The following is a 25,505-nucleotide window of genomic DNA, read 5'->3' on the forward strand; positions in this document are numbered from 1 at the left end:
GGTACTTTTGTCAGCTCTTTCAGTACCACCAGGTGACTGAACCAGGTCTGTAGAAAATTGTTGCTTTTCAAATGTTGGATTTGTAGTTTCTGCTAGCACCAGCCAAGCTGGTTAATGGCAATGGATGACAGGAGTGATTTTATAACTTCTGCAGGATACAGTTCTGGAGGACAAAGCCATAATTACATAATATCCCACCATGATCAAGTCAGACCAACTTTAAATTAGATTACAGCAAGAAATAATTGGCCATTTCCAGTTCAAACAAACTTCTACATCTGATCCTCATGGTAAGTAATTTCAACAGTCAATCTTGCATAGTCTTAAACCATTTCCAAATGTGGAGCTTCACAAATGTGTAATTTTTTCATGTCAGAAGCGACATGAGAGACTAAGTTGCTTCTGGTGTGAGAGAACTGGCCATCTGCAAGGACATTGCCCAGGGGACACCCAGATGATTGATGTTTTACCATCTTGTGGGAGGCTTCTCCCATGTCCCCCGCATGAGATGCTAGAGTTGACAAATGGGAGTTTACCCCACTCCCAGGATTCGAATGGCCAACCTGTTGGTCGACCAGTCCTGCCGGCACAAGGGTTTAACCTATTGCACCACCAGGGCTTCTACAATTGCATAATAAAACAATATCTTTTCAGCTCTTATAAGGTATCATTTTAGATTAATTAAAACATCTACAGGATTTTAATGTTTTACAGTACAATAATAAATTGACAGGTGTTTCCATGCCTTCTACTTATAAGAGACTATGTTCTTGTGGAACAGCTACCTTATTGTGATAGTTTCCACTGATCTGGCAGGAACACTTCATGGTTGCTGTGGCAATTTTTAGGCCTACAAATATTACATACCTGAGCTGCAGAAGCTCCTAGCCACAAAAATACATTTATCGACATGTTGGCACAGTTGAATTCGTTGGAACTGTTATTTGGGAAAATGTCGGGTTTTGGAACAACATAAAATTAAAAGAAAGTAGCTGAATTGACTTTGCCAGTGATTAAAAATGCAGTTCTGTGTATTTACTGAAAAGCATGCCCCATTGAACTAGGAGGAAGGTTGCAATGTTTGAGACTGAATGAGGAAGTCCTCATTTTGAAACCTTACTACATGAATTCATTAACTACAATCCAGAGTTTGGAAAATCAACTTCTCAGACAACTTGCCAGCCAAGCTGATCAAGACCAGTGTCAAGAATCTTTCCAGCCTTGGCTCCATTTATGCAAGAAATGGTTAATACTTAACTCCTTTACTGTGTTCCTGTTATTTTATTTATTACATTTATATCTCACTTTCCCCCTTATGGCACCCAAGGCAGCTGACAATACATTACAAGAACAGAGCTAAAATTAGATCTGTATACACACATACATCTCTTAAATCATTAAAAATTACTCAAATATTAATTTAGAACAGTGAAAATCATTAAAAAGCTTTCACGATATTGTCAAAGATAGGATTATCCAGATATTCCATGTAAAATAAAGAATGGTGTATAAATGCAATAAAACAATATTGAAAATGGAAATAGAAAATCTAGTGATTATGCTTTAAATATTCAGGAAAGTAAGTGTAACTCCCAGTTTGGATATATAGTGGGGCCTTGGTACCAGCTGGGGCCAAGTTCCAGGATCCTCAGTTGATAACAAACTCAGTGGATGTTCAAGTTCCATTATATAAAATGGCAAAATTAAGGTTAGCTTTTTAAAATTAAAATACATATTCAAGCTGTGGATAGTTGAATCCAGAGATGCAGAATCCAAGGATATGAGAGCTTAACTGTAGCTTGGTAAGAACACTTCACTAGTGAATATAAATATAATACTAGCGACATATAAGCATTGGAGGTCCTTTTGAAATGCAGCTTTGTATCCGTTATGTGCATTTGAATTGACATTTTCTGGATTCCAAACTCTAAAAAAAATCTTATTCTAAGGTATTAGACATGCGCATAGAAAGGGAGGCAAGCAAGCTTTGGTACTCTTACTAATGCCCACAATAAAGCAGATACAGACACATGGAATTTGTCACTTTCAGCCAAGAAGTCTAAACCTATTATTGGCTGCTGCCACATTGTCAATGCATCAAATGGCTCTAACAAACTTCTTTTAAAACTGAATCAAAAGGAGTTGCATATGTTGGTGGAGATGTTAACACGACAGTTCAAAAAGTCTCCTTCCACATTCTATATGACCTTTTTTTTAAAACAGCAACCAGTTCTTCATATCTTTATCTTCAGAAACTTGTTCTTGCTAAGTTTCCTATTACAACGTGAGCACTTAACTCCATGACAAGTGGTGTCAAGCTGCATTAATTCTACAATGTAGGTGCACCCTGCATGGCTTGGAACTTGAAAGACCAAAAGTGAGCTTAGTAGTAAGAAAGACTGCAGTGGGGGCAGAGAGAACTACAAAGAATCAAACTTGGTTTCTCTTTTTGTAACAAAAGACCCAAGGAGATGTAGATTTCCCATTTTCTTATATTTTATACTGTTTTGATGAAGAGTTTTGGTGTTGCAGATTTAGTTTTGTGATGGGATTTTACAACTGTAGATATATTTTGTTATTTGTTCTATGGTGGATGTGTAGTGATTCAGCTAGGATTGAACAGAGAATCTGTGCCTGATGAGCATATGCTAAACTAGATAGGCTAGAGTAGAGAAACCAACTCACCAGGTTCAAGACAAGCCACAGAGCTTTTATTACGATTTGGCCAAAAAAGATGCAAGTACAACACTTTGCTTCAAAATGTACAAGCATGAATCTACAGAAAAATACAAGACATCTTACACAGTTTTGACAGGTATTCAGACTTCCTGCTCCTTCCCCTGATTGGCTGAAAAAGAGGCAGGCTAGGATCTGCACTGGGATTGGCTAGGAGCTCAGTCACCATTACTTCCTCCAGGCAGGGTTCCTGTGGCGAGGAAAACGACAGCCAGGGATTGGTCAGAGTGAAGGACCAATCAGCTGCATAGACATCCCCTGGGAGGGTTGCAGCCCAGGAGAAGACAATAATACAGATATGTCCCATTCCATGCCAGAGATATGGAGACTCAAGGGGGAAGGTGCAGATCTTGGGTAATCAAAAGATTGGTTGTCAACAAGAGAGTTAACAAATGCACATACTCTTAGCCCCTGTTTTGCGAGGGAGCAGCAGACTCTCAACCTCAAGTGAATTGCATAAACATCTTGGTCTTATCTGGCTGGCAAGGGAAATCACCTATCTTTGCATATACACAACAAATCTAATGCCTACCTGGCTTGGGAAATAGCCAGAGGGATTTGCCCAACTTTTTTCATTCCCAGGAAATTATCTGATCAGAGTCACAGAGGGGTAGCTGCTTCTAGGTTACATTTGATACGTTTTAAGAAGCTGTTTATATAAGGAACAGCATAGAGTTTGAAAGATACAAGCTATACAACAATCATCAAATTGATTATTAAAGGATTATGCATAATATACTTCATGGGGTTACAGCTGCTGCTGGGTTTATTCCCTATCTTCTAAAGCTCTGAACTTGTGCAACTCCAGGCAAAGTTTTTAATAAAAAGCAAAATATATATTTATTTGTTGTCTCTTGGTGAACTATATATTCCGGGGGGGGGGGGGGGGTGTTTACAGTGCTTCGATAACAGATGTAAACAGACATAAACTATTCCATCTGGTAATCAAGCTTTTCAAACATTCTGTCATTGGATGTTTAAAATTATGAAAATATCTTCTCAAGTCAGTGGACGGGGCCATATCGGTGCCTTCTTATCTATCTTCTATCTCTCTATCTCAGTAAATGAATGTTCATTTAGCATTTTTCCATATCTTGCTTGTTTACTACTTGAAATCATGGGTTTTTATTGCTTGCAGATGGAAATAATTTGCAGGACTCCAACATACACATAATCTGCTCCCCATGCCTTAGGAAAAAATCAACAGTGCCTCAGTGCCTAAGCAAAAAACAAACCATAACATCAAATAACTACAAATTAGTTTCAAAAGGAAGAAACTGAACTTGATTTTTGGCAGAAGGATGCATAACAGAATGCTCTGTTTCATTTATTTTCTTCCCAGTCCTTGTACTAGCAAAAGAGTATTTATGCCTATTGTCAACTAAGCAAATACACTATACAATGGAGGGGTGGGGTATGTATATTTATATTAAGAAGTGGATATGCCACACTGGCCACCTCATTTAGCTGGAATGTTCTGTGCAGTGTCATTGCAATAACTAGTATGTATTTTAAAGAAGTTTTTGGCATCCTGTTAGGTTTTTATTTCAGGTTTGCATTAGTCCAGATCACTGCTTTTAAAACTGTGGGGTCCCCTTTGCTCAATGTTGGGGTCAAGAAAAAATTAGCAACAGTAAAAGGTTTCTGAACCATTTACACAAACCTGTTAGCAACAAATGTGCAGTGCTTTCAGTGGACTCTGCAGAAAATGCTTCAGCTATTCTCCACAAGGAAAATCAGCCTGTTTAGCAAGCCTTGCACATGCTGGTTTATTATCAGTAAATGCTTGCTTTTTAATGCATATTTTATATACCTATTTACCTGGGATCACTTAAAAATATATTGGGCAGAAAGGGGTTGTGAGTGGGAAAAGTTGAAGAAGCCATGATCTAATTTTGGGTGTGTGTGTCAGGAGTAACTTGAGAAACTGCAAGTCACTTCTGGTGTGAGAGAATTGGCTGTCGGCAGAGATGTTGCCCAGGGAATGCCCAGATGTTTTACCGTCCTTGTGGGAGGCTTCTCTCATGTCTCTGCATGGGGAGCTGGATCTGATAGAGGGAACTCATCCATGCTCTCCCCGGATTTGAACCTGCAACCTGTCGGTCTTCAGTCCTGCCGACACAAAGGTTAAACCCACTGTGCCACTGGGGGCTCCTATGATCTAGATAACCTCCTGACATGTAATCTGGCTCTGTTGCATTACTTCATACCCACATTCAGCATAATACAACAATGACACAGTGCCTTCATGAAAGTAAGGTTATTTATTCCTTACCCCACTCCCTTTTTGTACTTACTTTATTATTCTAACAAGAGGAGAAATGTATCAAAAAACAAATAAAAGTGGGTCTACCTCTTTTAATACAAATTCAGAGATGAAAATAAATTCATAGTCATATTTGGAACTTTTTGACATAGCAGGCAGAAGCTCCTCTTATACTTTCCGATTGTTATACTCTCTGATTGTTTCCCTATTTATAGAAAACTACAGAGACCATAAGCGAGACATATTTTCTATTGTCAAACTTTATAAAATAGATCATGGAGAAGAGACCTGGTAGCCATGTTTAAATATTTGAAACAATGTCACATTGAGAAGAGGAAAACTTGTTTTCTGCTGCTTTAGAACACGCATGGGCAAACGTCAGCCCTCCAGGTGTTTTGGACTTCAACTCCCATGATTCCTAACAGCCTACCAGCTGGGAGTTGAAGTCCAAAACACTTGGAGGGCCAATGTTTGCCCACGCCTGCTCTAGAGACTAGGACATGGAGCAGTAAATTGATTCCAACTAAACATTCGCAAGAACTTCCTGGTGGAATATGCTGCCTTGGAGTGTGGTGGAGTCTCCTTCTCTGGAGGTTTTTAAGCAGAGGCTGGGTGGTCATCCGTCGAGGGTGCTTTGATGGTATTTTCCTCATGACAGTAGGGTTGGACTAGATGACCCTTGGGGGGGGGGTCTCCTCCAATCCTCTGATTATGTTTTATAATCTGAGAATTTCAAATACTCTTGAGTCTGTACCACAAAAAGCTTTCAAATTAAGACGTTTTGCCCTTTTGGAAAGCAAGTTTCTGGTCCTCATGGAGGAGTATATAAAGAATGTGTATACAAAGCATCCCCAAAATTGTATATACAGTGGCCCTTTGGTATCCACTGGTGTTTAATTTCAAAATCCACAGGTGGCCAAGTCCCAATATATACAATGGTATAATAAAATTGTGCTTATATAAAATGGCAAAATCAAGGCCTGCCTTTTTTGGGGGTGGGGTGGGGTGGTATTTTCAAATTGTAGATGGTTGAATCTGTGGGTACATAAATAAGAGAATGCATTAAAAAGTATAACTTGAAAAAGTATAACATGATTTTTTGTTCCTGGGTTATAAATATCATTTCCTACTTGGTTCTATCATAAAAACATGGGAAAAGTTTGTTAAACTGTGTTGTCAAAGACTTTCATGGCTGGAATCACTGGGTTGCTGTGAGTTTTCCAGGCTGTGTGGCCATGTTCCAGAAGCATTCTCTCCTGACTTTTCGCCCACATTTATGGCAGGTATCCTTTGAGGTTGAGGGATCTGTTGGAAACTAGGCAAGTGGGGTTTATATATCTGTAGAATGTCTAGGATGGGAGAAAGAACTCTTGCCTGCTTGAGACAAATGTGAATGTTGCAATTGAATGCTGCAATTGGCCACCTTGATTAGCATTGGATGGCTTTGCAGCTTTAAAGCCTGTCAGCTTCCTGCCTGGGGGAATGTTTTGTTAGGAGGTGTTAGCTCCCTTTGTTGGAAGGTGTTAACAGAAAGCAGCCAGGCTTTGAACCTTGATTCTTAAGGCTTACACTATGGTTGGGCTTGATCCTTATGCTTTCTTATTGTTACTTAAGAAATGATATACTGAAAAACTCTGACACGTATGTCAATTGCACATACATATATTCACAAACACATTATAAGGTTACTATCTGCATTTAAAACACCATGCGTGAGGAAGATGAGACTTAAAGAAGGTGAGACTTTCTGGCTTGCCCAGAATGGCACACCTGGCTGCTTGGGGTATATCTAGACCAGTGTTTCTCAACCTGGGGGTCAGGACCCCTGGGGGAGGTCGTGAGGGGGTGTCAGAATGATTGCCAAAGACCATCAGAAAACAACAGTATTTTCTGTCAGTCATGGGGGTTCTGTGCGGGAATTCTGTTGCTGGTGGGATTCAGAATGCTCTTTGATTGTAGGTGAAACACTGATCTAGACTGTATTTGTTATGTGCCTTAAAGTAGATGTTGACTTATGCCAATGCTACTCTGGATGCTCCAGAGGAATAATTCACAACCACATGGGTGATAGTATGATAGCTGGGTCCGGAAGCTCTGAGCATTACAGAGATGCCGTAAAGGCGACTGTAAATAAGGGAAGAGAGGGGGCGGAGGGAGAGTGGGGAGACTGATGGAAGGATAGAAAGGAGGGGACACTTAGGGTAAGGGTTAGGGTTTATGGTGAGGGTATGGTTTAGGGTAAGGTTTGGGTTAGGGTAAGGGGTTAGGCTTAGGCTTATGGTACGGTTCAGGGTCAGGGTAAGGGTTAGGGGGTGATAGTATGATAACTGGGTCTAGAAGCTCCGAATGTTATGAAGATGCTGCAAAGGTGGCTGTGAATAAGGGATGAGAGGAGGCAGAGGGAGAGCAGGGATTGCGAAGGAAGGATAGAAAGGAGGGGACGCTTAGGGTAAGGGTTAGGTTTTATGGTTAGGGTACGGTTCAGGGTTAGGGTAAGGGTTAGGGGGCGATAGTATGATAGCTGGGTCCAGAAGCTCCGAATGTTATGGAGATGCTGCAAAAGTGGCTGTGAATATGGGATGAGAGGGGGTTGAGGAAGAATGGGGAGAGAGAATGAAGGATAGAAAGGAGGGAACGCTTAGGGTAAGGGTTAAGGCAAGGTTTTGGGTTAGGGTTAGGGTTAGGGTAAGGTTAGGGTTAGTGTAAGCGTAAGAGTAAGATTTAGGGTAGGATTAGGGTTTAACCATTAAAGAACTCTTACATTCCTTCTATATTATCTGTCTCCGGCCTGGCTTACATTAGCTAAGTCTCTCTTGCACAAAAAGCGTTCCCGAAGGAGTGATGCGGTATCTCCGTAACTCTCTGAGCTTCCGGACCCAGCTATCATACTATTACCACCACATGGATCATATGATGGCTTATGGCAGTGGTTCCCAACCTGTGGGTCCCCAGATGTTTTGGCCTCCAAATCCCAGAAATCCCATAAACTGGCTGGGATTTCTGGGAGTTGTGGGCCAAAACACCTGGTGACCCACAGGTTGGGAACCACCACTGCTGTAGAATGAATGCAGTTTGACCCTGCTTTGAAGTTCCCTAGCTCAATGCAAGGAAATCTTGGGAGTTGTAATTGGACAAGGCCTTCCTTCCGCCTTCTCCCCAGGGAAGGAGGAAGGGCCCCGGAGGAAAGCAAACATCCTGGGACGTTGCCTTCCTGCCCTTCCAAAAGAAGGCCAGAAGGGAAGGAAGAAGTCCCGCCCACGTGGCACTCCGGACGGTCAGGCGGCCAGGTGAGCGCCCAGGTGAGCCGAGGCAGCCAGAGCGTGGGGACGCCCAGTAGCCAGCCGCTCTGTCAGAAGCTGGGAGAGTCCTGGAGGTCTCACCTGGCTGACAGGTAAGGCAGCGCCTGCTCTTGGGAGCCCACAGGCACCACTCTCCTTGTCTTCGAAAGAGGGGGCGCTAGGACCCAGGGATGCAGCGCCAGTTTCATGCCTTTGGGGGGATCTTTGGGCTAGCCAGGCGTTCCTGGGCTGGGCTCCCGGATGCAGGACGTTCCTCCGTGGCACCTGGGGAAACCCGCCCAAGTCCGTGCCTCCTGTGCGCATGCGCGGGGCTCCCCTCCTCTCCTGGGCTTAGCTCCACGGTGGCCTGAATGTAGCTTGAACTGCTGAGGCTGCATGCTGGGAGTTGTAGTACAGGGAAGCCCCGACTCTCTTTGGCAAATAAGGCGAAAGGTCTTGCCAAACGACCAATTCCAGGATTCCATGGCATTGAACCAAGCTGATAATGTTGGTACCAAACTGCAGTGTGGATGCACCCCAAGTTAGGAAGAATTTTCTGACATTAGGAAGAACTTCCTGATCGTGAGAGCTGTTCAGCAGTGGAACTCATTGCCCCGGAGTGTGGTGGAGCACCTTCTTTGGAGGCTTTTAAACAGAGGCTGCATGGCCATCTGTTGGGGTGCTTTGAATGCAATTTTCCTGCTTCTTTGCAGGGGGTTGGACTGGATGGCCCATGGGGTCTCTTCCAACTCTATGATTCTATGATTCTAAGTAATTTCCCTCAGCTCCCTAGACTCATTCAAGGGAATGAGAGGAGTGGGACCTCCTTGGGGTGCCCTTTGGTACCATTCTTCAGTGTCATGTGGCTCAATGATATAGGACGGTGAGAGTTGTAGTTTGACAAGATCAGCCTTCTCTGCCATAGACTGTTCATGCCTCAACAAACTACAGCTCATGGAAGTGGTGTCATAGAATCCTAGAGTTGGAAGAGACCTCATGGGCCATCCAGTCCAACCCCCTGCCAAGAAGCAGGAAAATTGCATTCAAAGCACCCCCGACAGATGGCCATCCAGACCTCACAACCTCTGAGGATGCCTGCCATAGATGCAGGTGAAATGTCAGGAGAGAATGCTTCTGGAACATGGCCATATAGCTTGAAAAACTTACAACAATCCATCCAGCCTCTGTTTAAAAGCCTCCAAAGGAGGAGCCTCCACCACACTACGGGGCAGAGAGTTCCACTGTTGAACAGTTCTCACAATCAGGAAGTTCTTCCTCATGTTCAGGTGGAATCTCCTTTCCTATAGTTTGAAACAATTGCTCCGCGTCCTAGTCTCCAGGGCAGCAGAAAACTAGTTTTCTTCCTCATCCCTATGACTTCCCCTCACATATTTATACATGGCCCTCATCATGTCTCCTCTTAGCCTACTCTTCTGCAGGCTAAACATGCCCAGCTCTTTAAGCCGCTCCTCATAGGACTTGTTCTCCAGATCCTTGATCATTATAGTCGCCCTCCTCTGGACACATTCAAGCTTGTCAACATCTCCCTTCAATTGTGGTGCCCAGAATTGGACACAATATTCCAGATGTAGTCTGACCTAGGCAGAATAGAGGGGTAGCATTACTTCCCTGGATCTAGACACTATGCTCCTATTGATGCAGGCCAAAATCCCATTGGCTTTTTTTGCCGCTCCATCACATTGTTGGCTCATGTTTAACTTGTTGTCCATGAGGACTCCAAAATCTTTTTCAGACGTACTGTTCTCGAGCCAGGCATCGTCCCCCATTCTGTATCTTTGCATTTCATTTTTTTCTGCCTAAGTGGAGTATCTTGCATTTGTCCCTGTTGAACTTCATTTTGTTAGTTTTGGCCCTTCTCTCTAATCTGTGGAGATTCACCCCACGTAACTTCCTCCATCTTCCTAGACTCATTCAACGGAATACTCCACCGAGAGGAGTGGAACCTCCTTGAGGTGCTGTTTGGCACCACTCTTCAGTGTCATGGCTCAATGCTATAGGACCTTGGGAATTGTACTTTGACAAGATCTCCAGTCTTCTCTGCCAAAGAGTGCTAGTGCCTCACCAAACTACAGCTCGCCAGATTCCATTGCATTGGGACACAGAAGTGGTGTCAAACTGCATTAATTCTACACTAGACTAGAGGAAGCCTTGGCGTGACCACTGGAGCCCTCCCCTGGGCAGGGTCTAAGAGAATTCTAGTTCAAAGTAACTTTCTCCAAACACTTGTGGACACATATTAGGATCTTCGACCACAGGCTGCTATGCTGTGCATACTTTTCATGATACACATCTCAAAAGGCAGGAACTTTGTGCGCACCACCAAGTCACTTGCTGAATTATGGCCACTCCCATGAATTTCATAGGGTTTCTTGGACAAGGAAGATGCAGGGAGCATCTCCACTGTAGAATTAATGCAGTTGACAACCCTTGAACTGCTCTGGCTCCATGCTATGGAATCTTAGGTGTTGTAGTTTGATGGGGCACCAGCAATCTTTAGCATAGAAGGCTAAAGATGTCAGAGATGGTTTCGCTCATATAATCTGGTAAAAGGTTTTCCCCTGACATTAAGTCCAGTCATGTCCAACTCTGGGGTGGTAGTGCTCATTTCCATTCTAAACCGAAGAGCCAGTGTTGTCCATAGACACCTCCAAAGTCATGTGGCTTGCATGACTGCATGGAGCACCGTTACCTTCCTGCCAGAGCGGTACCTATAGATCTACTCACATTTTGCATGTTTTCAAACTGCTAGGTTGGCAGAAGCTGGGGTTATCAGCGGGAGCTCACGCTGCTCCCCGGATTCGAACCTGAGACCTTTCAGTTAGCAAGTTCAGCAGCTCAGCGCTTTAACCCACTGTGCCACCAGGGTGAAGCACTTTCAAAACTACTGTTCAACCCCACCTTGATATTAAGAAATTGAGGTGGCTTATAATGTAGCAGTTTCACTAACTATTGTGGATCTCCCAGTGGTGCAGTGGATTAAACCCTTGTGCCAGCTGGACTGATGACGGATAGGTCAGCGGTTCGTATCCAGGAAAAGAAGTTGAGCTCCCTCTGTAAGCTCCAGCTCCCCATGCAGGGGCATGAAAGAAGCCTCCCACAAGGATGGTAAAAATCAAACGTCCGGGCATTCCCTGAGCAACATCCTTGCAGACAGCCAATTCTCTTACACCAGAAGAGACTTGCAGTTTCTCAAGTCGCTCCTGACACAGAAAAAAACAACAACCCTCTAACTATTGTCCCTCTGTATCCACTTGCCCTGCTTCTCCAGATTCAGCCATGCACTGCTTAAGCATATCTATCTATCTATCTATCTATCTATCTATCTATCTATCTATCTATCTCTCCACCCATCCATCCATCCATCCATCTATCCATCCAAAGAGCAAACGTTGATTTTATCATTTTAAGGGGCCCCACTTTACTATGCCATTGTCTATAATGGAACTTGAACATCCTTGGATTTTGTTGGGTTGTCTGGAACCAAATGTGAGCGGATACCAAAGGTCCACCGTGCTCCACAATGAACAAAAAGCTGCCAGAGGATTCTATGAAATATTCTCTTTAATGTGAAAATCTCCATTCTCATACACCCCCCTTGCTTTCCTTGAGAACAGCAGCTACCTGAGAAATTGCTGGACCCCGGGAAAATGAATGTGTTTATATTAAATGTAACTGCTTCCTTCTTAGGCTTTATTTGCTTTAATGCAGTTTCACTTTATCTTTAATTTATTTTCCCTTCGGTGCCATAAAGAAAGTGTTTTAAAGGAAACAACTGTGGTGTGGGCTAAGCTTTTATTTAAATGAAGTGGTATGAGATACCAGATCGCGTTACATAATACGGCTAATAAGTAACCCACCTAATAGGAAAAGGAGCCCCATCGGAAGCAAGAGAGGCCACACGTGTGTATGGTTAGAAATACATTAACCTTTTTGTTTTTAGAACTCAGCCATCTGCTGAAAGTGGCAGTTCTGGCTCAGAGAGCTTCCTTCCTTAGTATGTGTTTATTGATAAAATATCCTAAGGTGCAAAAACAGACACTTTGGTATTGCTGAAGGAATGTAAAAAGCAGCAGCAGCAGCAGCCGTTCTGGGAAAGACATTATCTAGATTCAGTGTACATCTATATGCTAAAAATGGCAGGCATACATAATCTGTACGAAACTAAGAGTACAATACTGCAGGCTATATACTCTAAAGCAGTGGTTCTCAACCTGTGGGTCCCCAGAAATCCTAACAGCTGGTAAAGTAGCTGGGATTTCTGGGAGTTGTAGGCCAAAACACCTGGGGAAACACAGGTTGAGAACCACTGCTCTAAAGGTACAAATGCCATCTGAGCTTGGAAGCTAAGCAGGGTCAGCCCTGGTTAGAATTTTGATGGCAGACCATCAGTGGATAGCAAAAAGCAATGCTTTTGGCTTGGAAAGATTATCCGTTTATAAGAAACGTTGCCCAAGGAATGCCCGACTGTATTTACTCAGTCTTGGAGGATGCTCCTTCCATGTCCCCTAATAAGAACATCAGCCCTGGCCCTGTCTTACTCAACTGCTGAGTATGTCTGTGTGGTTTGGCACAAGTCTGTCCATGCAAAGCAGGTGAACATAGCACTGAATGAAACATGCAGAATAATCACAGGACGCCTCCTCCCAGTAGACTCAAATCAAGGAAAAGCTTCATGAGAACCACCACTCGTCTTAATGTTTCCCCAATAACAACAAGAGTATCCCTCTAAACCAGGAAATCCCAAATGGATGGCCCTTCACAAGGGTTTTTTTTCAGGGACAAACCAATAATGGACAACTTGGAAGTCCCTGAACAGACTCAGATGTGGAGTGGGCAGATCAAAAGACAACCCGGCAAAATGGCACTTCCTAAAAGAATCTTCCACTTTGTGTGACTGTGGAGCAGAACAAACAATTCCACACCTGTATGCTTGCCCATAATGCTCTGCCTCATGCACAGAGGAAGAATTGTTTAAAGCTACAGACAATGCAGTCCCTGTTACCCGTTTGGTCAAAAATTATTTAACTGCGTGTGTTCCCTCTATTTTTATCAGTTTTATAGCTTCCTTGGATAGAGCCATCCAGAACCGGGTTTGTGGTTGCAAGCATGTCTCTCATATGGAAGATTATTTCAGTTAAAGCCACATTTGTGAAAGAAATAGTTCTGCACTAGGCTATTTTCTTCAGCATGTAACATGTGAATGTATACATTTGCATGCCCTGACTCAAAAAGTAAACATCAATAATGAATGGTCATTTAGGGCAATGTTTCATACCATTTTTATGTGTTCTATATATTTTAATCTCTATGTTGCAAAATCTAAACTAGAAAATGGGGAAAGCATTGGATTAGCATAAATAAGGCTTGAAGATTTCTTATGGCACTCCACAAAACCATATGAAATCTTCAAGCATTATTTATACCCATTCCTGAATTTATTTATTGATTGATTGATTTACTGCATTTATATCCTGCCCTTCTCACCCCGAAGGGGATTCAGAGCAGCCTTACAAATATTTATTATTATTTATTCAAAACATATATATTCCGCCCTTCTCACCCCGAAGGGGACTCAGAGCAGCCTTACAAAAGGCAACAATTTGATGCCGCATAATATACATATGATAAAATAAACATATACATTAAAAACCAAAAAGTTAAGAACATCTCAACAGTAAAACTAATTATTAAAACCATGCAGTCCAAAATCATAATCCAAAGCCATTCCAGTTGTCATTGCACGGTTCCGTATTCACTTATTGCAGCTAAAGATTACTGTTCAAAAGCTTGACCCCATCATTACGTTTTTACTTTTTTTCTAAAGGTCAGGAGGGAGTGAGCTGATCTAATTTCATTGGGGAGGGAGTTCCATAGCCGAGGGGCCACCATGGAGAAGGCCCTGTGTCTTGTCCCCACCAACCATGCCTGCGAAGGAGGTGGGACCAAGACCAGGGTCTCCCCAGAAGATCTTAACCTCCAAGGTTAATTTTACACAACAAGCTTGTGATTGTCAACCTAAATGACTTTTTTTGACAAAACAATGTATAGTCCCAACATTGTTTAAAGCCCCTTGAAAGCCATATCTGAAAACACGTCTTTTAGTAACTTGCTTAAAGAACTTGCAGTTTCTCTGTTGTCAGTTTTCACATTAATCAGGGAACTAGAATACTTGCTGTAGGTATCCTGGTTCCTATAATCAAAGTCCAAATATTCAAACCTCTATGCCGCTGAAAAATAAGATACTAAAAATGTGACAGGAACAGCAACACTGGCTTTCTTGTTATTTTTCTTCATGAAACAATTTTTGCCAAATAAGTTTTAATTGCTTAGAAGACCAAGAAATTATTACTTAGAGTTTTCTGGAAAGCTTTGAAACATTACTCACCAAGAAACCAATTTTTAACACCTGCCTGTGCTGTTTTCTCGCCTGACTTTTTTTTCTTTTTTTTTTTTTTACAAAAAGCGATTTGCATGAAAGCCCTGTCTTTTTTTGGTTTGGTTGCTGTTGCCGAGAGTTCATTAGCTCTTGCTGCTTTTTGCCCAGTGGGAAGCCTCAGTTGCTCTGGAAAACAGCAACCAGTGGAGATGCTGGCATGAAATCCTTCCTTCCTCCCCTCCTTCCTTCCCACAGAGGGAAAGGAACACCAGGGAACCAAGGAACCTTAACTGGTTCACTGCTGTGGGCAGAGGATGGAGGAACTGAGTTGCACTTCCATAATTCACAAGGGTGCATCTATTCTACACTGTAGAATTAATGCACTGCGACACCACTTTAACTGCTATAGGTCAAGGCTATGGAATCACAGGCAGTGTAGGTTTTACGAGGTCTTTAGCCTTCCCTGCCCAAGAGTGTTGGTACCTCAGCAAACTACAATTCCTATGATTCCATAGCATTGAGCTATGGCAGTTAAAGTGATATCAAACTGTATTAATTCTATAGTGTAGATGTACTCCTAGCCAAGCAGGGCTGGGCTTCCTTTGTGAGATCAGGTTTGGAAGGTAAACATTAAAAAGGCAGGTGGAAAGCAGCACAAGGAAAGGGAAGCAGGGTCCCTAGGATGGATTCTGGTGCTCATGGTGCAGATAAAGTAGAGTCGTCAGAATAATTCTCTTTCTGTCATTACAAAAATATTAATTACGTCTTACTCTACTCAGCTTAGGGATCTCTTCGTTCCCATATGGATAGCTTCTTCCTTCCCATGATGCCTCTATAAAAATGCTGTGGTATAGGTCACTACTTCTTAAACTGTGGGTCTTAAAATTAGGTCCCCTTAGCACAAGGTTGGGGTCACAAAAATTAGGCAACAGTAAGATTTCTGAATGCCATGCACTTATACAAGATTGCTAACAACAATGTGCAGTGTTTAGAGTGGACTCCACAAAAAAAAAAAGAAAACAGCCTGTTTAGTAAGTCTCGCAAATGCTGATTTACTGTCAGTAAATGTTTGATTCTATACCTATTTTATATACCTATATGTCTGAGGTCATGTAAACATTCTTTGGGCGGAGAGAGGTCACAAGCGGAAAAATATTAAGAAGCCCTGAGATAGGAGAGCTTGGAATAAGTAATTATTGGCTACATTGGTTGAGACCATTCTGAGAACTGTAGCCCCAAAACCATTCAATACAGAGAAGGGGTTAATCTATACAATAGAATTAATGGAGTTTGACACCACTTAAACTGCCATAGCTTAATGCTATTAAATTACAGAAGTTGCAGTTTTGCAAGGTTATTAGCCTTCCCTGCCCAAGAGTGTTGGTGCCTCACTCAATTCCAATTCCCAGGACTCCATACCATTGAGCCATGGCAATGAAGATGGTGTCAAACTGCATTCATTCTACAGTAGATCCACCTTAGAATTTGGATCTTCCATAACTACAATACATGGCAATACACGGGCTCTTTGCCAGATATGTTCTGGCTGCTGTGCCATTCTGTTTTCCAAGATGAATACATTTGCAACCTTTATTTCTCTCCTATAGCCCTCCACCTTCTCCAAATTGTTGGAGAGATGGGATAGAGCATGGTTTTTCTTTTTCTGTTATTCAAGATACTCTTATGTTATTGTGATCCTTCTGTAGGTACATAAGAAGGTTTAATGGCATACCTAGCAGGAACAAAGTCAAGCAGTTTTCCATAAGGGTATCTTGATTATTGCATTTTAATTGTCCTGGATGCGTTCTATGGATCCTTAGAATTGCCATTTGGTCAGAGGCCTTAGAGCAGCGGTTCTCAACTTGTGGGTCCCAGATGTTTTGGCCTACAACTCCCAGAAGTCCCAGTCAGTTTACCACCTGTTGGGATTTATGGGAGTTGAAGGCCAAATCATCCGGGGACCCACAGGTTGAGAAGCACTGCCCTAGAGCATGATTGTAGCTGACACCGCTACACAGCACACTGAGCCTAACCATTAAAGTAGAGTTGAAACACTATAACTGTGTGGTGTGAAAGGTGTGGCATCCAGATAACTTCAGTTCTTTTTTTGTGGACACATGTAAGTGTAATTACATTTTGATAGTGTTGTTCCATTACTCACCAGCCATAGTGCTCTTAATATTGTCGCATCTACAGTTCCTGAATGTGACCAGTTGTTTTTCCCTTCACCAGGTCCAAGAAAGCCATGAAACCTCTGGCATGCTCACCTGAATCCCACTTGAACTCACCTAAGTGTAGCAGCTGATGTTGAGCTCTGAGTTCCCTTGAGCTTGTGCTGATTGTTGCAATGGCAACACCTTCCAGCTACAGCTTTAATGTGAAAGACAGACCATTCTTGCCAAGGGACAATGCCAGTGTGAGGAGTGAGGGACAAGTGCACGAACTGTTTCATGAAGAAGCACAACAGGTATGTTCTGTTCAGATGATCTTGTTTCTTTTCAGCTGAGTTCTGGCTTCTGAAATGTTTGCAAGGGGATGGAAGGAGCAGTTCAACGCAGGCCACTTCCAATGGAGGCTTTGAAAGATGTTGTGCAATAATGTACAGGCATTCCCCAAGTTACTAATATCTGACTTACAAATGACTCATTGTTAAGAATGGGGGGGGGGGGGGGGAGAGACAGCAGTAAGTGAGAGAAGTAAGGAGGGAGAAGGCTTGTTTTCTGCTGCCCCAGAGACTAGGACATGGAACAACGGCTTCAAACTACAAGAAAGGAGATTCCACTTAAATATTAGGAAGAAATTCTTAACAGTGAGAGCTGTTCAGCAGTGGAACTCTCTGCCCCAGAGTGTGGTGGGGGCTCCTTATTTGGCCATCTGAGTGTGGTGTGGGCTCCTTATTTGGCCAAATTTTGAATGTGATTTTCCTGCTTGTTGGCAGGGGATTGGACTGGATGGCCCACAAGGCCTCTTCCAACTCTATGATTCTATGAAATCAACTCCTTGGAAGAGAAATTCACTTTTGAAAGAGTTATAATGGAGAAAAAGTGTCTCCACTGAAACTTTATCACCAGTCCTTGTTTTTCAAAATCCAATGATCACAGGAACAGAAAGTAAGGTGAAATCTCACAGACAGCAAAAGAAACACCACAGTGGTGTTAAGCCTTTCCTATGCTAACCCTTCCCTATGCTAGCTTAGATAGATGGATAGACAAACAGACAGGCAGATCTTAAAAATGAACCTGTTCCCACTTGCATACAAATTCGACTTAGGAACAAACCTACAGAAAACTATCTTGTTTGTAAATTGGAAACTCCCTGTATACAGTATATATTTTTGCCAACTTGATAAGAAGACCAAATTTCATCATTTTCTGTTTATAACCCTTTGATGTTTCTCTACTTTTTTCCTTAAGAAAAAGGCAGAATAGGATGTATCATGGATTTTGATCCATGGTGTCAGGAGCCCACTTTCTGGAAATACTCCCAAAGGGCATGTGTTTTTTCTTACACCTGTTTGTAAGACAACTAAAATTGTTTTGAGTTTTAAAAAGTTATCTACAAAAATAAGAATCCCAAGTTTTTGAGAATTTTTCAAACATACAAAAAGCCAACCCCCCCCCCCCCCAAAAAAAAAAAAAGACAGATAGATAGATAGAAAGAAAAGAACAAGCGACTTCCCTGGAAAAGGACACTGATGTTACACTCTGGTCCAAAAATATTGAAATACATTCAACATTTCCAAGTAGAACATACTCAGCAGAAGCCTAAGAGGGGTGCTAATGTATGAGGAAAATACAACACAATTGGCCTGATTTCAGGCTTTCTCCTTTCTTTCCACATAACTTTGCTGAAGTTTTCTTAAAGGAATCTTGCCCTTTCCAATAGGTTCAGGCAAAAGCAAATGGCTCCTGGTTTTTAGTTTTGAATATGTTTTAATGGATTTTAACTGATTTTTTAAAAAAATCAATGATATTTAATGCTGTTTTAATATTTGTATATTTGTAGATTTTAAATTGTGTGGACATGCTTTTAATGTAAGTCGCTTTGAGTCTCCTGGTGGAGAGAAAAAGTGTGGTATAAATAAACATAATAAACATAATAAACATAATAAACATAATAATAATAATAATAATAAGGCTCTTTAAGTTTATGTGTTCTTGCCCACTAATAGCTTTTTCCATCTTGACCATACTTTGGCCATATGTGTCCCATCTGTGAATACTGGATGGTGGATGTCATAAAATTGCAGCAAATTATTATTATTGTTATTGTAAAAAAAAATTCTACCAGAGGCAGGTAAGACGAATGGGGGTGGGATGTCCTCTCTCTGTGGCTAAACTAACCTGGTTGCCTTTGGTTACTACATGGGTATGGGGCATAGGTTCAATTTGCTCTTTTTATCAAGAAGATATATGTCTTGAGCTAGCCTTCCCTGCCAGTTCAATAAGCACAAGTAACGCAAGAGGTTGGCTTTCTTTTAGGGTTCTCAACAGCACAACAGACCTTGGTGGAAGATACAACTTTTTGTTTGGGAACCTGTACTCTTTGGAACATGGGATGGAGTCTTCACCTCTTGCATGATCAATATCTTTGGAGTAGTTCTCTTTCTGAGGACTGGATGGCTGGTTGTAAGTATAAGGAGTCAAATTGCCCGTTCATTCACTATTAATCTAAGAGCAATTTCGTACTGCTTTCCTCATGTGATTTGGGGCATTATGGCCCTAGTGATTCATATTAAGTAAGGCTTGCTGTGACTCTTCAACTCAACATGTTGTTTCATGCTGATATGGCAGATTGCTTTGGTGGCCAAAATGCATCAGAAAGGCATGCTTAAGGGTACATTCAGATGGGTGGTTGCTAAAGCTTTCAGTTAAAAGGTATATTGCAGCTTTTCAATCCCCCCCCCCTCTTATGGTTCTTTTGTTTATTTGTTGTCAGGGAAGAAGTAATAGGAAACCACAGGAAAGGTACGAATGGAAGAAGATGGTAGCTATACTCTCTGCTCAAGAGTATAATTTCATGTAAAGTAAGATGGCAGAACACTAAAGTCTTCATCTGGAAGACCCCCAGTCATTTCTTTGCCTCTTTGGTTGTTGTACAAGAGAAGCATAGTAGCATGTCATTCAATACCTCTTAAACCAGGCTGGGATGCTTTGGAGAATCTAGGGTCCAATTTACTAACCCCAGACTACCATGTGTCACACTGGCCATCAAAATGTGCAAACATTGTGCAGATTCAAAAACCAAAAGAGACAGAAATGCCCAGTTTTAGTGCAGGCATCAAAAAGAGTTGTTCTGCAATAAAACTGCCACCTCCAAAAATGAAGGAATGGGGTAGTGTTTTGAGTCTTGAGATGCTGGGGACTACACTGTTATCAGCTATATTTTAGATCCTGCTCCCCACCATGTTTACTTTGAGGTCGATCATGTCCGAATGATCCTAACTTACTCCCAAGTAAGTTACTTAGGGCAGTAATTTCCAGTCCCTGTTATTTCTAGCACAAACCCTGGAGATGAGATTGTAAATGTCCTTTTTCTCAGCAGGGAGAATCCTGGAATTGATTTGCTTAAAATAGACGTTGGTTTCTGTTGGCTTTGTTCATTTTTTCTTTGTTCTTTTATTCCGCTTTTCAAATGGTAAAATAAAATGAAATAATAGCTTGGATTATTTACAGGGGGGCTGTTTGAATATAACTGTTCAGGTGAAACACGTTGCTATAGTTTCGCATCATCCTCTTGTTCCTCCACTGAAATGTGTGTGGATGCCTTCCAGTCACCTGCATCACCCAGAATCCCCAGCCATCATGGGCAATTAGGCAACAGATTAAGGAGGGTTTGGCTGAGTCATTCTCCTGCTGACACAGAATTAAGTGTATCAGGTGGTGGTAGTGATAACTATGAACACAGCTCTCCCAGTTCAGTTGTGTTCATAGTGTTAGGGAAAAACTACCCTTAATATAAAACAGAGCATCCAAAATCAAACAGGATACAAATGTTGAACATCAGCTAGCAGAGAATGAAGTACCATGTGATGCGGCTGTAAAGAATTTAGTCCAGTCTTTTTTTAAAAAAAACCCATAAAAGGTTTATTTACAATAATAAGAAAGAACTGCATTTCTTAATAATCGAGAATTGGGTCTGAGCTAATCTAATACCCATTTCTTCTAAGGTTTCAAGAGAGGGAAAAACTCAATCACTACATCTCTCCTAACACAAGCAGAGAGAGATCTCAAAGCACACAGCACATACTCTCCATGCTAAAGTGTAAGAAGGCAGAAGTCAGATTCAAAAAGTTTTACAGTAGAAAAGTATCCATTTTAAACAACCAATCAGAATGAGAGCATAAACAGAGAGGAGAGAAGAAATAGATGCAATCCCAACTGTCATGCAGGAGACATGGGGCGGAAACCCTTAGACTATTTGTTGAGGATTGCAGACTTGAGCAGTGTGAGGTTGAATCCCAAAACATAGGAATCCAGTTATTTTCACCATTAGCTGCTTTATACATCATCATTAGTATCATTTATTTATATTGCAATTTTTTCACAATACTCAGATTAATGGTGGCTTTCAAAAGTTAAAACACACAGTTAAAACATTGAAAAATCATAAATTAAAGCATAAAAAAGTTACTGTTAAAATTAAATTCTCACTCCAAAGCCATTGCAATGGGCTTATTTTTCACCTGCCTCTGGACGGAAGGAGTCAAGACCTAATTGGACCACTCTCCATTAGCATTAAGAAGGTATATTGCAGGAGGTAATAATAATAATAATAATAATAATAATAATAATTTTATTTCTTACCCACTTCTCGTGACTTGAGGCAGGTTACAGAATAAGTATGTGTTTGGTGCCACCAAGCCCCAGCTTAGTGCTTCAAGGAAGAACTGTATGTTTTTTTAAAAAAATATCTTTATTAGAATTTTGTTTACATAAATTTAAAAAGAAGAAGGAAAAGGGGTCGGGGAAGTTAAGGGCAGTTAGGGAAGGTTGGGAAGGAGGGTGCTATAGGTTGAAAGTGGGGAATAGTGAAGGTAAGGGGGGGAGGGTTAAAACTAAAACAAGCAATAAGGGAGCAAAGAGAGAGAGAGAGAAACAAGGAAGAACTTATGTTTGCTAGCTTTTGTGTTGTACAGACATGTGCACTTACTACCTATAGGGACCCTTCGAATCTTAGCAAAGGAAATTGGCCAGTCTCTCCTCCAAAGGGTACTTCCTCATTTGGGAGTGCTTGGATTGTCTATTCCTGCATGACGGGTTGAACTGGATGACCCTTGTGGCACCATCCAACTCTGTGATTCTTTCCTTTTACCTTTGGTAAATTCACCTGGATGTTTCCACGGCTAATTAAATTTCAGTCTAAGTAATTAAAGATCAGGGCAGTGTTTAATCCTCCAACAACCCTTGCTAGTTTAGAACAAGAAGTGGGAATTATTCCAGGACCACTCAGTTAGATTTTTCACTAAGCAGGGATTTGAGTCTGGATCGAACAAGCAGCATTCTAGTTGTTATGCCATCCTATGGACTGTTGCTTAAGTTGCCTGTGAAACTTCAGATATATGTAGCTTCTCTCACAGAGGTCCTGTGGATTATCTTACAGTTTTAATACCCATCTCCAATTACCACTCAGCCTGACCCTATGGCACACTGCTGCCTCCCAGGACGTATGCCCTACAACAACGACTCTTTCCCTCCCTCCCTGGGTGCATCTGCACTGTAGAATTATTGGAGATTGACACCACTTTAACTGGCATGGCTCAATGTTAGGAAATCATAGGGGTGTGTGTGTGTGTTGCACTTTGGTGGGGCACCAGCATTCTTTGGCTGAGAAGTCTAAAGTGATGCCATGTTGCCTTAATTCTAAGTGTTTAAGTGCACTTCCTATCCCCATACACACACACATACACAACTGTCACAATATTTAGTGACCATTCAACAAGCCCCTATTACTTTTTTTATCCATACTAGAAATCTGCATTTTATCTTGCTTCCTTTCTCTCTCTCCTACATAACTGATATGTCTCTAGAATACTGTTGCCTCCATGAAACAGTGTTTCAGTTCAGTATCCTGCTGGTTTAGATGACAGTTGCATCAGGTCAAAGGGAACTGGAGCCAGAACTCAGCATGCACACATCTGCTAGGATGCAACTCTTTTACACTCCCAGTCGAAAGAGCTGTTTTTAAAAGGAAGGCATTGTTCTAACTCTCCAGCTGTGGATTTTAAAAAGTAAATTGAAAACAAAACAAAAGCATGTCGTACTTGTAGATGCTGAATCTACCCATATGTTTTCATATTTGCTAGGGACTATTTGCAGAGATTTGGTGGCACAAGTGTATATAACACCTTGAGCACAGAGAGGGCAATAGTGAGTAAGCCAAGGACCAAAGAGCCAACTGCCCCTCCTTGAGAGTCATCACAGGAAGGAAGTCCACGCCTGCGGAATGAGAGCAAGCAACCCAGAGAGTGCTTTGAAGATGGGCTGAAGGAAGCAAAATGCTGGAGTCTGTTCACAGTGGGGAATATCTAAAACACAGAGGAAAGGATTAAGTGGTCAAATTTAGCATCTGTGAGCTGATAACATTAAAAGGGCCTTCTGATTGAGCTCATATATGAAAGAAGCCATGGAAACTTAGGAACAAAAATGCCTTCCTTATCTCAGTATCCAGATACTGCACTGCAAAGTCCCTATTACAAAACCACTCACGTTACCATTTTTAGAATACCTGCAAACGATGTGAATACTTGAGTTTTCTTGTCCTTGATTGTTTCTGAGAAAAGAAAACATATTGATTATCTTGGATATGGGAGCAATTTGGGGAAGAATTCAAAATATTAAACATTGTATACTAAGAAAATCCACCCTACATTTTCTTCTGCATCCTTATATTTTTAGTAGCCTGACAGTGGCCAGTAAGGTGCCCTGGCTTTCAACAAGGACACAAACATTGCCTTCTTTTCTACCATGCATGCAAGAAAAACAAACAAGCTCATTAGCCAGAGTGTGGTGTATATTTGAAACATAGATCCCATATTATACATGTCTAAATGCTCTCATTAATATGTAATTGCACAAGAGATAATATCTCAAGCATTTTTTCTGAATTTCCAACTATAAAGAGAAATCCACTGGAAATCAAGACATTAATACTATTGAAACTAGTCTGAGGTGGGCCTCTTATAAGAGCATTCCACATCATAACAGATATGTGGGCACAGTTGCTTTCCTTCTTCATAGTCTTCTTCTGTACTTCCACTTTTTTGTGTGTCAGGAGCAACTTGAGAAACTATAAGTTGTTTCTGGTGTGAGAGAATTGGCCGTCTGCAAGGATGTTGCCCAGGTAACACCTGGATGTTTTGATGCTTTGCCATCCTTGTGGGAGGCTTCTCTCATGTCCCCGCATGGGGAGCTGGACCTGACAGAGGTAGCTCACCTCCACTCTCCCCTGATTTGAACCTCCAACCTGTCGGTCTTCAGTCCTGCCGGCACAAGGGTTTAACCCCTTGCATCATAGGAGCGCCTTCTGTGTACTTCCACTACCAAGCAACATGGTGTCCTCAGGTCTCCCGTTCCCTTGAGTGGTTTGCCTATCAGAGGATTAAGCAAATACAGCAAAACCTGAGGAGCATGTAATAAAATCCAGAAGAGAAAAAAGAGGTATATCAGAATGTTTTTGTTAGCTGAAAAGCTCAGCTAATAAGAGATTATCAGTGAATAGAATGCCATCTGATAGTTACCAAATTCATGTACTGTGTCACATTTCCCCTTTCAAGCGCCAATGCTTTCTTTTTCTCTTGTTTCAGGGTAACACTGGCATCCTAATGGGTATGTTTTTGGTATCGTTCGTCATCTTAGTTGCTTTTGTAACGGTTTTGTCTGGCATTGGGGTCTGTGAACGGTGCAGCATCGGAAGTGGAGGCGTTTACTCAATGATTTCTACTGTCCTTGGAGGCCAAGTTGGAGGAACCATTGGCCTCCTTTATATTTTTGGTCAGGTAAGAATTCTGGATTCTGGAGAAAGTGCTTTCATTTATATAGAAAATGTTTTAGTTGCCTTGCCTACTCCCCATTTCTTTTTTTGTTTAAGGCAATAATATAAGAGTGTTGAAGCTTTTGTTATTACAGTGAAGAAGATCTGAAAAGCATTCATTGTATAGTTGTCAGGCTATGAAAATTATGGCTTATTGGATTGCTGCTGAAACATGTAATTGCCTCACTGTGCATATACAACTTTGCCTTGTAATGCTTGGATGCCAAACAAACGAAATGCTAGGTTCATTTGGAATATAAAATAAGGCTCTGCATATGGTTTCACAAAGGGAATGTTTTTAACTGATGATTGCTCCAATGCACCATTAAGCAATGCTTCAAGTATTGGAGAAAGGGAAGTCAGGAAGTTTAACATCTCTGTTTTTCCATTACTGTTACTCAGAGGATAATGACACTAAATTATCTGTCGGATATTATACTTCCTTGGACTGAAATTCAAGTTAGGAGTTCTTAAGGAATACATTTTAATAGAATTCAAGGTGTGAATACCTGATACTCAAGATGGCTAAAAACCAGCCTGAGGAGACAAGAAACCAAGATCTGGTTTTCAATCAGCTCAGTATGCCCTGGCCAGTTGTCAAAAGCAAAACATTTCTTCAAGCATGGATAATGTCCGTAACTAAAAATTTGGATTGTTCTACTTGTTTTATTTACAAAGTGGCATGTATTCTACATTGCCTTTCCCGTGGTTACAGTTTCCTTTATGGAAGATGGGATCAGCCTGCTGAAATTTAAATCGTTGCCTGTGATTTGTTCCTTTTGGACCAGTCAAAGAT

The 25,505-nt window shown here is 41.6% G+C and overlaps 1 protein-coding gene across 1 annotated transcript in view; it reads left to right on the top strand.

Annotated features, from left to right (window-relative positions):
- Positions 1–8,074: 8,074 nt before the first annotated feature.
- SLC12A8 (solute carrier family 12 member 8) overlaps positions 8,075–25,505 on the top strand; it is an 84,049-nt gene continuing 66,618 nt past the window's right edge. Inside the window, exons 1-4 of the mRNA XM_060775083.2 lie at positions 8,075–8,393; positions 16,910–17,144; positions 19,159–19,305; positions 24,483–24,674. Coding sequence (XP_060631066.2) covers positions 17,025–17,144; positions 19,159–19,305; positions 24,483–24,674 — 459 coding nt within the window. The 5' untranslated portion in view covers positions 8,075–8,393; positions 16,910–17,024. The remainder of the gene's footprint in view (positions 8,394–16,909; positions 17,145–19,158; positions 19,306–24,482; positions 24,675–25,505) is intronic.

Source organism: Anolis sagrei, chromosome 1 (genome assembly GCF_037176765.1).
Source record: "Anolis sagrei isolate rAnoSag1 chromosome 1, rAnoSag1.mat, whole genome shotgun sequence".
Lineage (NCBI taxonomy): Eukaryota > Metazoa > Chordata > Lepidosauria > Squamata > Dactyloidae > Anolis > Anolis sagrei.